Below are 18,337 nucleotides of genomic sequence, written 5' to 3' on the forward strand. Positions count from 1 at the left end.
TTCACAGTTACACATGACAGAAATTCGCTTAAAGGAGTTACAGTTTTGTAAGACAAAGCAAAGTTAAAAGTTAAGATTAAGCAAGGAGCAAATAACCTCCTTTGACTTGGGGTTGAGCATACTTGCAAGGTGTCTTGCCTGTTCACGTGGGAGTAGTTGTGCAGACCGCCTCCCTGTATGCTAACAGGAATTGTGGCTGCACAACACTAGCAAGTGCTTTTTTTCCCCTTGCATTAAATAAATTAATCCATTAAAAAATCAGCATTTTTAATTGTCACGGATATGCCTTAAAATACTCATTGTAATTACTGCTCCTGTTGTAACATAGCGCATAGGTGTAGTTAAAACTTTAGCATTTGTTCATCCTATGTTTTGTGCGGTTGATAGTAGTGTGCAAAGGAAGGACTGTTTGTAAAGAAGTCATATGGGTTTGTGATGTGTAATTGGTATGACACCTGTTCTGTCAAAGTGTGAAAAAACTTTTTTTATTTTTTTTTTTGGTGGTAGGCAGATATATTGTATTAGGCGTCTGTCTACAGTAGAGGTTCATAGTGGGTCTTCAGATTTTTTTCTCTTTGAGTTCATTTTGTCACTGTTTCTGATTTGATGGCAGAGCAGGTTGCTGTGTAATATGATGCTGTCAGTCCTCTTCTTTCCAAAAAGCCTTCTGAAAAGTTTTTTTGCCTTGGCTCTTAAATGGAAAGGCTCGTCTGTTTTTATGCATGTGCGTAGTATCGCATGTTAGTCACTGGACTTGGGTTTATTTCTGGTTTGACTTTTCCTTTGCTGAATTGATTCTGCAGTTTTTCCTTGTTGGTTTTAGGTACTGCTCTTTGTGTTTTCTAGTATTTGCCTTTGTTTGAGGTGCTGAAGTGTATTTCTAAGAGTTTATTCACTTGCATCCACCAAGGAAGGCATGGTACCCATGAAGGCATCTCATGAAATGTCTGGATTGGTGCTGCTGGGGTTTTCCTTTGTTTTTGAAGGGGAGGACTGAGGTTGGTCATCTTAAGTTACGTTGCAGCTTTGTCAGCTGCAGTAAAGTTAGAAAAAGCTATTTAATTTGTAGACTTTACAAGGGCAATTTTAACAGACTATTCCTTTTTTTTTTTTTTTTTTTTTCTCTGTAGTTGGCTTCAAATAGTATTGTATCTTTTCTTAAAGGAGGATTTGTGGTACTTTCTTCCAATAAGACATCGAGTCAGTATTTTTGTAATCCTCCTAAGTTTTTGTAGATGCACATTTATTTACTTGGAAGGCTAGTGCTCTTTCTCATTGTGCTTCATAGGGCTGACATACAAATTCCTCTGTACAGGGTGAAAATAAGCAGTGCTTTCCTGTTGAAAGCAGGTTGCACAGATACTAAGACTAAAAGCAATGTATGCTCTTATACTGTATCTTTCCATTTACTATTTATTGTTTTCCACACTTGTATTTTAATGCTCCTTTCTGGTTACTGGAGGAGTCATTTAGAAAAATCTTGTGTGCCATAAATACTGTATTAGGTTCTCCATGTTTATTTTGAAAGAACATCTGAAATATTCATCATGTCTAGCAAGCAAATGCTTATTGAAGAAAGAGTCTTTGTGAGTTCATAGTAATGGATACTAAGGAAGGAATATGCTCGTGGTTTTTCTTACCATTTGTATTGTGTGTTTTCCCCAGGTAAGCAGACACTTCTTTAATTTTATTCATGCTAATGGAAGGTCTGTATAGAAGGGATTCATACTTAAAAATTTAATTCGCCTGCGTTTCAAAAGGCGTATTATACACCCTGCTTCACTTACTATCATTTTACGTTTAGCCACTTAGCAGTGTTCTCACTTCGCTTGGGCAGTGCAGTGCACTTCTTAACTGGGGGGTGAATGTTTGCAGTCATGTGCAAGTTTAATAACACAGAGCTCAGAAGAATAAAACAGTTGAACATGGCATTGTATTGTCAGGGAAATCTACACTTTTTGAGCATAGACAGCAGTGGCACCAGTAAGGAAACCTCACACAGATCAAGATACAACTGATGGTGTACAGTCCATGGTCTTTCTACTAGGCTCTGTGGAGCCAAGGCTACCATTTGGATGGCTACAGGTGTTTGCTGCATCGAGGGAGATTTAAAAAAAAGAAAAAGAAGACAAAAAAAGGGGAGAGATCCAGAATAATATATGCAGTGCTAAGTGAGTATTATAACTGCATGCACATTCTTTGTTCTCGGACTGATTCTGTTTGCATGTTTATGCATAAACACTATGATGGTAATCGTGCACGCCAGGAAAATGCGAATGATGCCTGCTAAACTCTGTAAAATCTGTTCAGTTTAAGCCAAGCCAAAAGCCAGAGATGACTCAGTATCTAGAACTTTTGGTTTGTTTATAAACATCATATTAGAACCAGTGAAAGTTTCATTTCCATCAAAGCTACAAATATATACTTGAACTCTCTCTTAATTTTTCTCCTTCACACATACAAAGCACAGTCATTTTTTATCAAAAACAACTTTAAAATACAAAGTTGGCTCAGCAGGCCTGCTGTTGCCTCTTTTATGATGCAGTTTTAGTTTTGCTGCCTAAAGAGATTAAGAATACACTGTTTTGTTGAGCTCGTATGTGTTAACAAGAGTTAAGAAACTTAAATAAGAGTTACCAGGTATGAATATTCACAGTTACTTTCTTGATAATACTTTGAGTGAGCATGGATAGAACTGATTTTGAACATTTATTCTAAATTCTGATGTATGCTTTTAGTGCAGAATATCTGCCAGAATATTTATCTGGAAGAAATTAAATTTTATTACATTTTTCCCCTTTAAAATAAGATATGAGCAAGTTAATGGATGGAATTGCACTGCAGTGGAATTTTACAGAGGAAGAAGGCAGAATAGTGTAATACGAGTTGGAAAGGATGTTGCCCAGAAAATACTTACCTTACTCTTTGTGTTTTTTAAAGGGATATTATCACCTTGGGTCGTATTCCTTCAGTAAATACCAATTAAAATTGCTTTGAGTAGTGGTTGAAAGTGTCTGCCTATTTCTTGTGTGCCTTTTTGCTCCCTTTTTTGGTAGGGAGGGTTTACTTTTGGTATGTGAGTGGCCTACACAAATTAGTTATCCTTTATTTTAAAAAAAGGAGGTAAGTAAGGAACTTGGCTGTTACCTTAGTTTTAGAAAATCTAGGTATAATTTTTTGAGAGAAATGTTCTTCTTTTTTTGATCCTTTTTCAAGCTGCATGTGTGGGATTAAATTTTTCTTGCTCTTGATAGGCTCAGGCACCTCACTTGATGTGAGCAGGCATGATTATGGTTGTAATTTAGTATCGCACGTCCACGTGTGGCCTTTCTAGCACTTCCACATGAATGCACTCGTGTGAACATATGAAGCACTTCCATATTTTGTTTGTACAGTACTGCTAAGACTACTCATGTATGTAGACATTTTTTGAATGGAGTCCTAAGAAAGAAGGCCTTTGTAAATGGTCTGTAAATGATTAATCTTACTCCAGTAATTTTCTAATCCTTAGCCAGTTTCTGGGGGAGTTGAAGCCCGTCCCTTGTGGATTTTTCCCTGTGGTGCAGAGTGAGCTGGATAGGATGCTGAGACGCTCTCCTTCCCTTGCCCCCTCTTTCTGCAGAGATGCCTTACCTCAGTGCTGCTCCTTCTCCCATCCACCTCCTTCTCAGGGTCCCTGTGCTGCTTGCCCAGCAGCACCATGCTACTCTTCGCCCCCACAACCCACCTCCCCAGAATGTTGAGGGAAGAAAGGGGTGCTGTCTGAGGTGTAGGGGTTTCTGGTTTAACTCATTTGTTGCTGCAGCAGAACAGATGTGAGGGTAGTGCCACTCCTCCTCTTCTTGGGGAATGATGGAGGCAGGGGCACAAGGAGGCTGGGAAGTGTTGAGTAAGGCCAAACTGAACCTAGGGATTGCAGTGGGTTGGGAAAGTTTTTTGCACATTTTGAATCACTGCTCATCTGTAGATAGATCTTCACTGTCACTGTGTGTTTTTGTGCAGTGCTGGGTCTTCCACTTGGGTGGATTTAGAGGTAGAGCTTCTTTAAAAAGGTAGAAAATGTGTTTGTGATCAAAAACGTCATCAAATAATCAGTAAAAGTAACCTATTTTGTGGGAAGCAAGGAAAATGTACCTGTGTAAATGAAGGTGAGTTGCATAGGTATATTTATACATTGTTTATGTGTTCTTAACAAAATTTGGGCATTACAAAATAAAACACTGGTTTCCTATTCCAGGAGTAGTGTTTTGTTGATATTATTTGTATTTGCTACTGAATTACGGGTTTTAATGAATACTTGTACTTGCTGTATGTAATGTAGGCATTGCAATAATTGAGATCGTTTTTGCACATTCCAGAAGTCCATTGTCAGTTTGTTGTTTGTCCATACATTTATAGGTAGTAATATACAGAAGATGCTTTGAAAATGGGCACTACTTGTTTAGAATCTGATACCATGTTGCTAAGCAAGTTTGTTTGTTGCTTTTAGTAACTGATGTGGGAGAAAACCCTTGAGAAGTCCCAGACTTGCTTCAGTGGCAGCAGATTTTCACTTCTGCATTTTTTTTTTCCTTTCAGCAATGTTATACTACGTTTTTTCTGTTTACTGTTACTGAGTATGAGAAAGTTAATTTAGCAGACACGGCTGCAGCAAACTTTCGCATTGACAGTAGTAGGAGCCTTGCATATGTAGGGAGCAAAATTTTGAACTCCAACTAAAATAAATTCTTAGTTATAGGATTTCATTTGAGTGGTAAAAAGAATCCATGCATTCTTATAAAGGTGTTTTCTTTTTAAATGTCAGGTATGTGAAACTTAACCAATAACAACAAAGGATATATAAGGAACTATCAGTAATCACTTTTCATTAACTTATGTAAAATTAGTATATAAAATATATTTGGCTGTCCTTGTCCTAACAGCTTTGCTGTTAAGCCTTTTAGAATATTAGGGTTTTTCAAGGCTGATTTAACACTGAGTGGTTTGTGTCTTGACACTTGACTGAATTTCTTTCTCAGTTGGTGTTTCATTGGTGTTGTCTGTGTTCTGTTACAATTTAATTGATGCTCTATAGTAAAATTTGGCTCTATGCTTAATTTTCCTAAAATAAGGGTTATGCTGAACTTGTGAATAAGAGGGAAAATTTCCATGTATTTAAAAACGTAAAGCATTGATTTTTCCGTCACAAAAATAACTGCCTGAATTCTGCAGTGCAAACACCGCCATTGCAGTGCCACTCTGGAACAAGATTGCTGTTATTCCAGTACTTGAGTGAAAGTTGGTACTCCTGTAAAGACAAAGTGGAAGTTACATACAGTGTGAAATCCATTTTGAGCTTTTCTTAAAACTGCAGGTGTGCTAGCTCTGATTGAGACAGAAGAGAAACAGTTTGCCATTTTTTAGGCTTTTTTTTTCCTCGTGAGAATAAGTAAAATACTAGATGCAAAATCCTGAATAGCACTACAGCATTGTAGTTTGGTGGATTAAGTGATCGGCACGACTCTTTCTCTTTCTTCTATTTGAATTACCTTTAGCTTTTCCTCTGACATATCTGTCACTGACTCTTCTATTGCTAAAAAGTATTAGCTATTCCTTTTAAACTTGTGGCCCCTCATCAGCTGTAACTATACCTATAATGTGGATGTTTAAATTTGGAGACTTGTATGTGACTTGCTGCAGTGTGTATTTGGGACCGGAGCGGATATTTCAGAGTGAGGGGGAAACGGGGTACACGTGTGTGAGGGCTGGTTAGCATTGCTAACTTAGGGTGGTGTATGTCCTGAGCAGATCTGCTGTGAGAGCAGCTACCGGCACAGAGCAACTTGTAAATAATATAATTCGTTGTACAGCAGATAGTTGGGCAATTAAACTGAACCCTAAATTAAGGATCTGAGTGTCTTCCTGGTGAGATTATAGGAACTGGAATGTTACACTGTTACCTAAGCAGTTCAGATCTTTACTGAACTAAAATCCAAGGGAAATTATTAACTTGTGTCAGTTTGGTTCACATACGGTAAACCCAGGCAAGATCATTGTGATCTTGTTGTTGTGCTGAGAGGTTGTGAGACTTCATCAATGTATTTGGATTAAGTATCGTGTTTTAAAAATAGCTGAAAGACCTTGAATTTGAAAATTCCCATGGATGAAATAGTGCATCAAAACACCTGACAAGATGCTTAAAAGACGCTTTACTCTTTCTCTGTCCCTCTGTAAAAATGTGCACCATAGTTTAAGGCCAGACTTCTCTGCCCTTAAAGTCACTGAGTCTTGCTATACTTTTGTCTGCTAGAACAAGGAGCCTTCTGTTATCAGCTTTCTTTTCCACATACACTTAGCCGCAGTTTGTGGCTTTTCAATTTTCTTTTTCTTTGGCAAATTGCAGAGAGTGAGTAGAGGGTGAACTTGAGGCATTCACTTCAAGATGTTTCAATCCTTTGTGATTCTCGTGGTCCTCCAAGCCCTCTCCAGCATATCAATGTCTTGCTTGAATTGGGTATGCCAGAACTGGACTCTTTATTCCACTAGCAGGTGCAAAAGTGCCAAGTACAGGATAGAAAGTAACCCGTCTTTTCTCAATTATATTGTTATTTATGCACTCAAGAATCTTACTAACCCTTTCGGCCATAAAGTTGCAATAGGAGTTTCTACAGTTACCACACAGTTGATTATTGACCATGGTAGTGTTCTCCTTAAAGTTATTATTTTCTGAGATAGAAACCTGCATTTTGTAAATATAGTCCCGTGTCTTTTGTTGCTGGACACACAACTTCACCTTTAGCTGTACTGAAATGTGTGCTTGCAGCTGGCTTGCCAGTTAGCCTAGGAAACATCATATCTGATCTTTTAATTATTTGGTATTTTTCTATCAGTATTAATTTCACTGTTCTTTCAGGTCATTGCTAAAAATGTTATATATAGCTGTGATCTGTTCCCTGAAGACCCTGTTACGAACACTGGAATGATTCTCCATTTACAATTAAGGGCCAGGCAGTACTTTCTAAATTCTATGGTGATGGTTTCATAAATGAGTAGACCACAAGAGACATTAGCTAGGATGGATGAATTCAAAGACTGAATGTCTTTCATCTCTGCATTTGAGTTCAAGCACATTAGGGGAAGGTTGTTTTAGGGAATACATATTGCTGCTGATTGTATCATTTTTCTTTTGTGGCTTAATTGAGTGCTATATTTCCCAGAGCTGCCAGTGTCTCTTTGAGTGCTCGGTTTCAATGTTGAAGACAAATGATTGAGTAATTCAAAACACCAGTAAAAAACAAACCAAACTCAAAACACAAACCAAATAAAAACCACCAAGCAAGATGCTTGTTTATGTTTGTTTCTGTGGCAGAAAAAGTACTGTAATGTTTGGGGCTTTTCTATTTCCTAACACATCCACTGCTTGGGTGTCTGTGGAGGAGAATGGGGTGTCTTTCACCCTGTATTTTTTTCTTGCTCCTGTTTGTAGCTTTCACAAACTAGAGCTCAGGGTTGACAGAAACAGTAATTTGTGTTTGTGGCTGAGAGCGCCTATTTCTAAGTAGTAAGCCAATAATACACTTCTCTGGGGATCAACATTTGAAGCCTTTAGGGACAGAATTAGTATCCTGTAGTTTTTTATTTTGTTAGTGATGCATCCTTTAGGGTCTGATCCTGTAGATCATCTTTGTAAGTGGTCTCACTGAAGTTATTACACAAGGTGAGCAGAAGGACTCTGGTAATGGTGTAGGAGGGGAAATGAAGAGAACAAACATGTAAAGACTTCAAGGCTAATTCCTCATGGAAAGACAAGATAAGAAGCTTTCCTGTTGTGAAAGCTGCCTGGTGTTTGAAGAACACAGCAAAGAGGATATAAATGTAGATAAAATGGAGATGAAACTGAGAAGGTGAGAGCTAAGCTGTATCTTGGAGAATGTTCTTTGCTGTTGTGGTTATGGATATGAAAAAAAAAAAACCCACCACGAACTAAAGCAGACTTTCCAGCTGTTGAGATCTAGTGTGAAATGTTACCTACTGTGATAGTCAAGTTGGTGATTTTGGGTGGATTTGATACTCGGGGGTGAGGGGAGTTGGGAGTGAGGGGCATCCCTCCAGGGAAGTCTGGGCATCCTGAGCGATCTCTGCCTCACCTCCCAGCTCGGGTCACTTTCTCTGGGTTTGCAAAACCTTTTGTTCCCCTGAGTTTCTGTATAAGCCAGCCTCTCTGCTAAAATTTGTCTACAACTACATAGTTTTGCCAAGAGTAGAGGTTATTCGCTTTGATTGCAATAGCTGCTAAAATGCAGAATTACTACCTGTCCTGTCACTCTGTGCCATCTGTGAACGTTGCTCTCTTGAGGAACAAAGCACCTTGCATATACAGGCTGTGTTAGATTAATAAAGGGCCCCAATCTGTTTTTCTGCACGAAGGCCTGTAGAAAATGTGCCTTACCTGAGCTGCTGTTGAAGTGCAGTATACTAAGAGCTTGTTTCATGTCCATGATTGTTAACGCAGCTGTGGTGGTGATTGCTTTATGCCTCTGGTGAGGTTCATGGGAATGTGCTCCAGGCTGTGGCTTGGCCCCTACTCGGCTGCTCTCCTGTCTTTGCTGATAGCCTGCTTGGAAACCCTGCTCAGGCTGCAGCCTTGGGCAGCTACATACAGCATGTTGCTGTTGTCTGTGTTACGGCAGTCGAACATGAAGTAGTGTCGTTTTAAATGTGTTACTGTATCTGCATTTGTTTTGGAATGCAGAAATCTTGGCTGTAGTTAGAAGGTGGCCTACACTTGCCACAGCATCCCGCCTTACGTCCGTCTCTACTCTAACCAGTGCATGGCTTTCTACATAGCACTCGCCACAAGCAACTGTTTCTCCACACCTGTGCTCTTTGTGTCTCTCTCCCCTGTCCTGTTCATATCTTGTCTCCTTATCCCTGGATGTTGGTCCTCTGTAGCGCAGGTCTGGATTCCACTGAACTTCTGCATGTCCTGGGAAGCAGACGCTAGAGAGCAGGAGTAAATTGCACAGGAGTAAATTGCTGCTGGTCAGCTGGCTCGTGCTTTCTTCCCTTTGGTGAAGCAGTGACATCGGACAGTTAGACCATGAATAAAACACCGTGTTCGAATGTTGAATAAAGTATGTGTGGGTTTTTTTTTCCAAACAGTTTTTCTGAAAGAAAACTTTTGTGATATTTCCGTTCTGAGGAGCTGCCAGCTCTGTGCCAACATGGAAGGGCATGTGAGGCTGGCTACGTGGCTGCAGACACTGCAGCAGGATCCAAACTTGCACACTGCACTGCAATGGAAAAGAGATGCAAAGTGCAAGCACTGCTTACCCATTCATCCTTTTACGTTCATAAATGTTGTGACCTTGGAAGAACTGCCTTTCGGGTCATCCTTGTTACTGACCCAAGCTAGGAGGTGCGAGTATTTTTTTGATCTGTTGGGCACTGTATTTTGGTGGGGACCTGGGCAGAATCCTGTAAAGAGGGCAGGTTAGGGGGGCTTGGCATTGGTTATCGTGTACCTTGTCATGACTTGCTTGTAGAGCCATTTTATCAGCAGTTGATCTGGGCATCATCTGTTATTTCTGGTTTATGGGAGTAATTGTTTCTGGTTGTGTCATTACCACCTATAGAGGTATGAAACAAGAGACATAAACCTATGGCCTGCTCTCTGTTGTACAAAAGATAAGGAAATGTCAGGGTAGCTTTAGCATTGTATTTTGATTGTGAATTGATGAACTCTGCATTTTCTCAGAGGCATCTTGCGTGAGAAGAAAAATTAGTATTAAAGTCTGACCCTTTTCAGAATGGCGAAATGGTTTGCTGTAACTGGCTTTTCATGTGTGCTGGAAGCATTAGCTCACACAGTGAATTGTGTTTGGGGGTGTAGGGTGTGCGTATACAAGGGATAATGTCTGGTTAAAGTTTAAGTAATACTGCAATGGCTACAGCAGACTGTACTCTGTGGTTCCTGTCCTCATAGCCCTAATTACTCCAGACTCTGAGCTTGAGCATGATTTGTTTTCATGTCTCCAGACAGAGTAGTGCTCTCCCTAATGAGGAAGAGAGGAAATTACTTTTATTGATCCAGTTTATTCTTCAGCTTTTCATTACACTTGTGTAAAAGATTTAGAAATCAATCAGATCAGACTTACATGCTTAACTTCTACGAATTTTAAGACTGTTGCTTGGAATTGTGGTATCCTTGTCTGTTGTTTTCACTACTTTTTTTCTTTTTTTGTGTGTGTGTGTATGTGTCCTGATTCAGGACTTGAAGATAAATTGCTCCTAGGTTGTTCAGCTGCAAAAGGTTTTTGCTGAGCTGTTACTTGTGGTCTGCCAGACTTACATAGAGGAGAAGAATCAAATGAGCTCTGCCCCTGCTAGTATGTCTGCATTTCTTTTTATGTTGGGAAACAAAAACTTCACATATTAAACAGAAAAGGCCACTGGAAAGTCTGGTAAGAGAGGAAGGAAAAAGATGTTTTTTAGGATTCATTGCAGTTCAGTAACAGAAGAGAAAAAGCAACTCAGTGCTCAAAAGGAAGAGAGTTTTATTTAAAAAAAAATAAATCCAATTTTATGATAATATTTATTCTTTGTGTGGAAAAATAAATAATGAACCAAATCATGCCAATGATATGATTCATCTGGTTCTTTTTTCTTCCCCATTGCATGTGGGCAGTTTCCAGTAATGTTAGTGGAAATTATGATGTCTGGGGAATAATTTTATTTTGAAAGTAATCCCACTTTACCACTGAGATCACCAGGGTCTTATGGGGACACAGCAGTGCACCTGTGCGCTGCTAGCAGATTAGGGAATATCCTGAGTACTTTGGAGCGTAGCAGTGCTTTTTGGTTGGATTAAAGTGTTTTATTGAGGGACAACATAGTTAAGAGAGAAGTGTGATGACATTTTTTGCACTTCGAGTTCTGTCACTGGACTATGTCATCTCTCATTCTCATCTCTGCTGGTCATGGATGAACCCTTCTTCCCCCTACCTTTAAAAAAGTAGTTTGTTGTGGGTTTTTATGTTGTTTTTTTTTTTTTTTTTTTTTTTTAATGTAGTGAGTGACAGCCTCTAAAAATTAGGAGAATACAAAAATGTGTTGTTGTGTTGAAAACATGCAAATGCTGGGGGAATGTTTTAATCTATGGGCTTCTATTTCCTCAGGCTCCTAATTGTCTAATAAAACAATTTTAATAACAATTTTACATGATTGGGACAACTTTTGGCTTGATAGAGATCTTAAATGTACTTTTGCTGAAGAAAATGCAGCAATTTTATATCCTAGTTCTTTCTGAAGTTACATTTAGGTAATTGAAATTCAGCTTTTGCACAGGTACAGGTTTGTGGGTTTTTGCTTTTCCATGTCAGACCCTTAAAATATTTTCTGGTACAGTTGCAGAGGCCTGTGTAATGTGTTTAGCCCTGCTGATAGCAGAGCTACTTAACTGCTTTTGTGGATCCCTTAAAAATTGTTCAGTGAACCTCCGAGTCTGTGGATCACTGATTGAAAATCACCAAAATCCAGAGAAGTTCAGGCTCCCAGACCCTTAGTCAGTGTCTGTGTGTAATGGAAAAGCACTAAATAAGGTATCTTCCTTTCTTAATGTAATTACCATAGGTTTGACTTAACTGCCTAGGTGCTGGACATGTTTTTATATATCATTTCCATGAGAATTTATGATGCCTCTCGTAATATCTAGGGCTTGCTGTGGATTCCTGGTTTTGTGTTTTATCAATTGGGAATCAGTTGTGAGGTGCACAGTGGGCTCCAGATGGAGCTGGGTCCGTATGCCTTGTTTTGCCTGGGGGTTTCTGGCATTTCCATCTCGATGGTTATGATTAATCATAAATCTATTTTGCATTTGTTCTGCTGAGTTATTTTCTCAGAGAGGTCCATGCACTTTAGTTGGTATGACCACAAAATCAGTCTGATTTCAATGAATGTTTTATGTGAAATTGGGTGCTATTTTCTGGGAACTGCTAAGATATACTGTGCCAATGTATGGTTAATTAACCAGTTACATTGCTTATATCTGATTTGAAAAGCAGCACTGGTTTTCTTGTTAAGTAGGGCTTAAGGCTACAGATTATTTAAATAAATCTTAGATGTTACAATATGATTAAGTGCCAGCACTGTCTATTGTGACGTAAAATTATTTTTTTAAAAAGAAAATTTAATATAAATAGAAATAAAATTTGGTTGACATAATAAAAATCGGATTCCTGCCTTGATTGCTGTTTCTGCCTGAGTTCATGCCTTTTTTTTTTTTAACTTAAATTGCATAATTCCTTACTTCATATCTTAAGGCCCATATACATATTCTTTCCAGGACAGAGTATTCTGACTCTGTCTAGATTTTGAGATTTGCTTCAACCACATGAATTGTGTGATATCAGTGAAGATGAAGAATATATTTAACCAAATACTGGAGTTTAGAGTTTACTAAAACACTGATAAGGATAGCTTACATGAGAGACTGTTCAGAAACCTGGAAGTTACCATCTAAATACAGAAGCTAAACACAGTGTTTACAGGGCAATCTTCAGGTGAGCTACTGTCTTAATACCCTTTTCAGCTTAGGTTTTGTAATTTTCTAAGGGCTTGAAACTAAGCCTGAAAACCAGCCATTCTGGCTAGAGTGTCCAAGTATTGTATCAGTTCATTGGTCTAGCCAAATCGGTATGATTATGCCAAGTTACTACTAAACTTCCTGTGGTATGAACCTTTAGATTTCAGTCCTGCTTTGAATTTAATGGAGACTTTCATCTGCTTATGCAAATTAATAAAAAATTAAATCCTTAGATCTGATTCTAAATGCTCATGTCCTTTACCTGTTCGTTCATTTCTTTAGTCTCCCACCACCGCTGCATGCACGCACTTTCTTCCTCTGCCTGTGCCAACAGTGGGGAAAAATAGCTGTAAATATGGATAGGGTCTTTCAGCTTCAGGGTTTTTCATGACTTTGTGGTTTTGTGTGTTTTTGGTTTTTTGTTTTTTTTTTTTTTTTTTTGTTTTGTTTTGGTTTTTTTTTTTTTTTTCCAGTCTCTGTGCCTGTACTTAATTAGGATATTCCTTATATCTGTCAAAGTAGGGTTTAATTGCTGTAGATCCTATGCTTCTTATTTTTAATGTTTTTGAACTGCTGTTACAATGATTTTTTTTATTATTATTATTTTATAGGCAAATTTAGAAAACAAACCAGTAAATGGCCGCAGACCAGAACTCATGGAATGCAGTATATGTGGTCATGGTGAAAAATACAGGGTGAAAACAAACCAAACAGTACCCATTGAAAATGTACAGTCTAAGGAGAAAGAAAGAATGACAGGCTTAGAAGCAGAGAAGTGGGCACATAACGAGAAGCCATCTTTTGGTGTCCATGTCAACGGAGATATCCACGGAACTGTGACAGGCAACGAACACTTGAAAAACACTGAAGATGGTGAAAGAGCAGTCTCTCCCAGTCACTTAGCTGAGCCAAAAAAATCATTTGCACAGACCATCAAAAATGGCATAAAAACCCTACATTATTCTCCACCGGAAGCAATTGCTTCGCTGAAAAAAGTATCTGTAGAGGAAAGGACAGATTTGACAAGCAACTCCCATATGCAATGGGCGAAGGGTACCAATCTGAATAACATAGTAAATACTCTGACGAGTGGCATTGGCTGTGTTCACCCAGAAAAACAAGGAAATGTTTTCATGAAAGAGGGAAACTGCACTTGCAGCATCTTTGAGGATTCTCATAAGCCAGTTTTGCAGACGGGTTCAATTTCGAATCTGCAAGAAAGCTTGTGTTGTCCTCCACTGCCTGAAGAGGAAGTGCATGTAGGGAAGGATGGTTTTAAAGTACCTAAGGCAGAGGCACAGCATGAGGATTCTTCACTCCAGCCGACTTTCTTGTCCCTGATTAAAACCAGAAATTTAACTGTAGAGCAGGTTGTAGCTATTGAAGCTTTAACACAGTTATCTGGAGCCCCCTTAGAAACAACTTCACCAGCTAAAACTGAAAGTACTGAATGTACCGAAAAACCAGCTCCCAACTTGCTCCATAGTTATAAAAGGGATATTTCATCCTCTTTCACATCTTCTGCATTAAAAGAAATCAAAGACACTTACTTACAGAATGAGCAGCAGCTCTTGGCTCACTGCGCTCACTCGCAGAAGCAGCTCCCTAATAAAGCAGTGTTATACAATGGCCAAAGTTCAGTTTCTGAGTTGCATGATAAACCCGCCAATCTGGCTGGTGAGATGTATAAACTACAGTTATCCTCAAGAGATACCAAAACTTTATCTGACTTAACATCTAATGCAAAATCATTTTCAGGATATGCTACCAAGAGGAGTTACACTCATGATCCAGTCACCCTTGCACGGTATTGCAACGCTTCACGTAATGTCCAGCAAACAAGTAACAACTTGGAAACTCTTGGCCAGTTAGAGCAAAAGCCAACCTGTAATGATTTGAACTTGGAAGCTGGTTCTTTGATTAAAGAAGGAATTCACAGCCAGGATGAAGAGGATGTAGCTACACAACTAACTCAACTTGCAGCACTAATTGAATCAAACCAGACAAATCCAGAGCAGAAGAATGACATAAAGGCATCACTGCTTAATCTAATATCACACGAGAGGCAGCCAAAATATAACCAAGATGTGTTGCAGAAAAAGGAATCTGCATTTTTCAGGCATAATTACAGTTCCTTACTGTTAAAGCAAAAACAACCAACAAATAAGAAAGGAAATGCTGTACCATGGAAACCAAGACACAAAAAGAAGCCTCAAGAAGCACGCTATCAACAAAATAATCAAAACCAGCTAGAGTTGTTGTCATGCCAGCATAGCGAGTTACAGGACATTTGGATATCATCAAAACTGCACAAGCTTGGTCAAACCATGCCACAGGACTCCAGAATAGCTCTGTCTGAAAAAAAATCACCAAGAACCAAAGTACAGAGAGCACTGAATCAAACTACTTTAGCATCACAAGAAAAAACTAGATTATTTCTCCCGCAGACGCAGATAAAATTCCACAGATGTTTACCTGAGGTACCGCAAGAGAAAAAAAAAGACAGGCTGTTTGGCTGTGAAGTGGTGAATGAGCAAATCAAAACTGCAGGCTCCGGTGACCCACTGGGCATTGATCCACTGAAAAATGAAGTTATTGCACGTAACCAGTATAGCAACCTGTCCTCCCGGAATCCTCTGGCCGTTTCCCAGTTGAAAACAGCCTCCTTATTGAGCAGACCAAGTGAAAACCTACAGATGTTTACAGAAGAATGTAATTCTCAGGTACAGCAAACAGCGAATGTCGGTCAGACGCATCCTTTGCCTCAGACTTTTAATCAGCCTAACCTGAGAGCTAACGAAATGCGTAGCGAAGACAAAGCCTACATTCAGCAGGGTGCTGTCGAACAACAAGTAGACCCGAAGTCACAGGTGCTGCCGGTTGCCTGTGGTGGGGCCCAGGCGCCAGGTTCTGTTGAAGCTCTCAGGAATATGGAGTGTGCGGGCGAAGTGACGGTTCTGACGTCAACCAGTTTGGGTACTGACCACCCACAGAGCACGGGCAACTCAGGGTGTTCTCCAGCAAAAAACACGCTCAGCAGTTTCCTTGAATCACCCATGAAGTTTCTTGATACCCCGACAAAAAATTTAATAGATACACCTACAAAAAAAGGACAATCTGAATTGCCAACGTGTGACTGCGTTGGTAAGTCTTCTTGCTAACTTTTGCCTGTACCTTTCGGATGGAGGCGTGTTCAACTTGCTTCCTTCAATGTGAGGAAGTGCACTTGAGGCTTACTTAGCTGTTGCGGTAGGATCAATGCTTCGCCATTAGGAAATGGGAAGAAATTTTTTCTTTCCTTTCTGTAACTTTTGCCAGGTGTTCTTTGGGCCTGCAACGCACAGCAGAATTGAGTAGTTTTGGTATTGCAACCGGCAGGTTTAAGTTCTCTGCTTAACTTCAAACCCAGGAGGAAAAGGAGTTTTTCTGTTTGTTGTTTTGTCACTGCTGGTTTGTGCTCTATGTGAATTTATCTGCAGTATATCACAATCTGATTTTTATAGTCTAGAACTAGTTTTTGCCGGAGGTGGGCTGGGCAGGAATTTCCCTGTGTATTGCCACTGTTGCCTAAATGCCGTTAGATAAACGTCAGGCCGTGGCTGTGGGTGGTCTCGGTGCTGTCACTGTTAGTCCCGGTGACCGATGTCAGTTTGCCTTGGAGAGCCTGTGTCAGGGGCTCCCGTCGCAGAGAGGATTGGTGAGGTGGAGTTGAGGTGAGGCTACATATGTCACAATTTGAGTTGCAGGATGAGGTGTCAGACCAAACTCAGTGTTGAGGATTTTGCAAATACAGCTTGATTGATGGTGTTAGACATGCTGTGTTTTCAGACTATCAAAGTGTGCAGATGGAAAAAGAAATCGGAAACGTAACAACAAATTGTACACAGACAGACTGTTTCATCTTTGCTTTAATGTTCTGAATCAACAGAGTGCTAGTTAAGGGGCCTGGATTAGATTGTCTGTTCTGTAGTGTATGACTATCAGTTATTTTATTTTTTTTTTGTGAGTTCTTCTTTGTCTAAAATGAACTAATAATATTTTCCTACCAACGAGGATATTGGGAAGCTTACTTGGTCGATACATGCCAGCTCCTGTAATGAAGATTTGTAAAGAATGCAAGATATTACTATGATTAGGATTACTTTATAATGTAAATTCAAAATGCTAGCAGATTAATAGGAGGAAACAAATACAAAATAATTTTGATTCTTCTGAGGAGAAAAATCTGTCCTATTCTTTATTCATTACATTTCAGGGGCAAATTTTATGTATTGTAATTCAATTCATAAGATGTTTCTGTAAACCATTTCTAAGCTTACTTGTAATGGTGTAAATAAATTTTTTTATGTGCCGACTTAGTTTTCTCCACCTGCTTACAGAACAAATTATAGAGAAAGATGAAGGCCCATATTACACACACCTTGGGACAGGACCGAGTGTTGCTGCTGTGAGAGAAATCATGGAGAACAGGTGAGGAAGAGTCAGCATTTAATGCTCACAGTATTTTTGACTGTCTAAACAGGAAAGAAGAGCTATGAGAAATCAGGTGCTATGTTTAGTTTTGATTTTTCTAAAATTCTTGCGGTACTCATTTGTAAAGTATTTTCCTGTTCAGATGTGCGTGAGGTGTGCACTAGCATTTCAGTTCTAAACTTGTCTTTACTGAGCTCTTGCAGCTTTAGGGTTGAATTTCATGTGGAGTGTGTTCTTAGGAGCCCTGGAAGTCAGTAGGAATGTCAGAGATCAGCAGCTGGCAGAATTAGGTTTTTGAGTGTCCTACATGCGAAGAAGCTGTGGCACACTGGACAGAAAGGTCTCATTAATGACTGAGTGCACTAGGATTTACGTGCAGATAATGTTTTTTTCCCCCGAATGTTACCTTAGTGGCAAGCTTGTTACCAGGAGAAAGATGTCAAAAATCACTCTTGTGAGCAGGATTTTAAATTTAAAAGGTATTTTTTGACATTACAAGCATTTTGTGTTTTTTTCTGTTCTCAGTAAAGTAAAAATTAATTTGTTATTTTTGTTTTATTAAAAATATTTCCTGTTTAAAATGGTCTACAGCGGTTTGTTTTACTAACTTTTTTTTTTAATGCAGGTATGGAGCAAAAGGAAGCGCTGTAAGAATAGAGGTAGTGGTTTATACAGGAAAGGAAGGAAAAAGCTCTCAGGGGTGTCCAATTGCCAAGTGGGTAAGTTTTTATGTTACAGCAGTAAAATTGTTTTGTGTGGCTTTCAAATATGAAATTACGTGCAGTCCTTGATCTTAAATATAATCTGATCTATAACAAAGATCTGGTTCTTCATTTAATCGATCCGCAAGCCTGACTGAATGATGAAGCTAAGGAAAACTTTTTATTTTACTATGTGGTGCTATATGTTATGCTGTGGTTTGAATGAATATGGAAGTGAGGTGCTTAACAGAGTTAGAAGAGATGACCAAATCAAGGGTAAGAAGACCCTGACAGTGTCCAAAAGTTGGAGTGTCTAGTGAAATATGTTACTGGAAAGTGTGAAAGAGAGAAAAGAAGTGATGGTTGCTTGGGAGAGTTGGTAACTATCCAGTATTTTTTTTTATTAAAACCCTTCTCAGTTGTATGAACATCTGAGGAAACAAGAGTGTGATGGATGAGGAAGTTCAATCTCATATGCCATAAGGTTCACTACCATTTTTGAGGAACTGAACTCAGTATTTGGACCTGTAAATGTTACGGTGATAATTTTCACCAAAGTCTTGTCTCACATTGCTTCATAGGATCCAGGAAATGAGGCAAC

General features: G+C 39.2%; 1 protein-coding gene across 5 annotated transcripts in view; it reads left to right on the top strand.

Moving 5' to 3' along the window:
* TET1 (tet methylcytosine dioxygenase 1) overlaps positions 1–18,337 on the top strand; it is a 73,202-nt gene that overhangs the window by 19,102 nt on the left and 35,763 nt on the right. For all 5 annotated transcript variants that reach the window (XM_042791387.1, XM_042791392.1, XM_042791399.1 and 2 more), the window contains 3 exons: positions 13,174–15,706; positions 16,942–17,032; positions 17,661–17,754. In XM_042791387.1, coding sequence (XP_042647321.1) covers positions 13,174–15,706; positions 16,942–17,032; positions 17,661–17,754 — 2,718 coding nt within the window. The remainder of the gene's footprint in view (positions 1–13,173; positions 15,707–16,941; positions 17,033–17,660; positions 17,755–18,337) is intronic.

This window comes from Tyto alba, unplaced genomic scaffold (genome assembly GCF_018691265.1).
Source record: "Tyto alba isolate M040663 unplaced genomic scaffold, T.alba_DEE_v4.0 Super-Scaffold_1, whole genome shotgun sequence".
Lineage (NCBI taxonomy): Eukaryota > Metazoa > Chordata > Aves > Strigiformes > Tytonidae > Tyto > Tyto alba.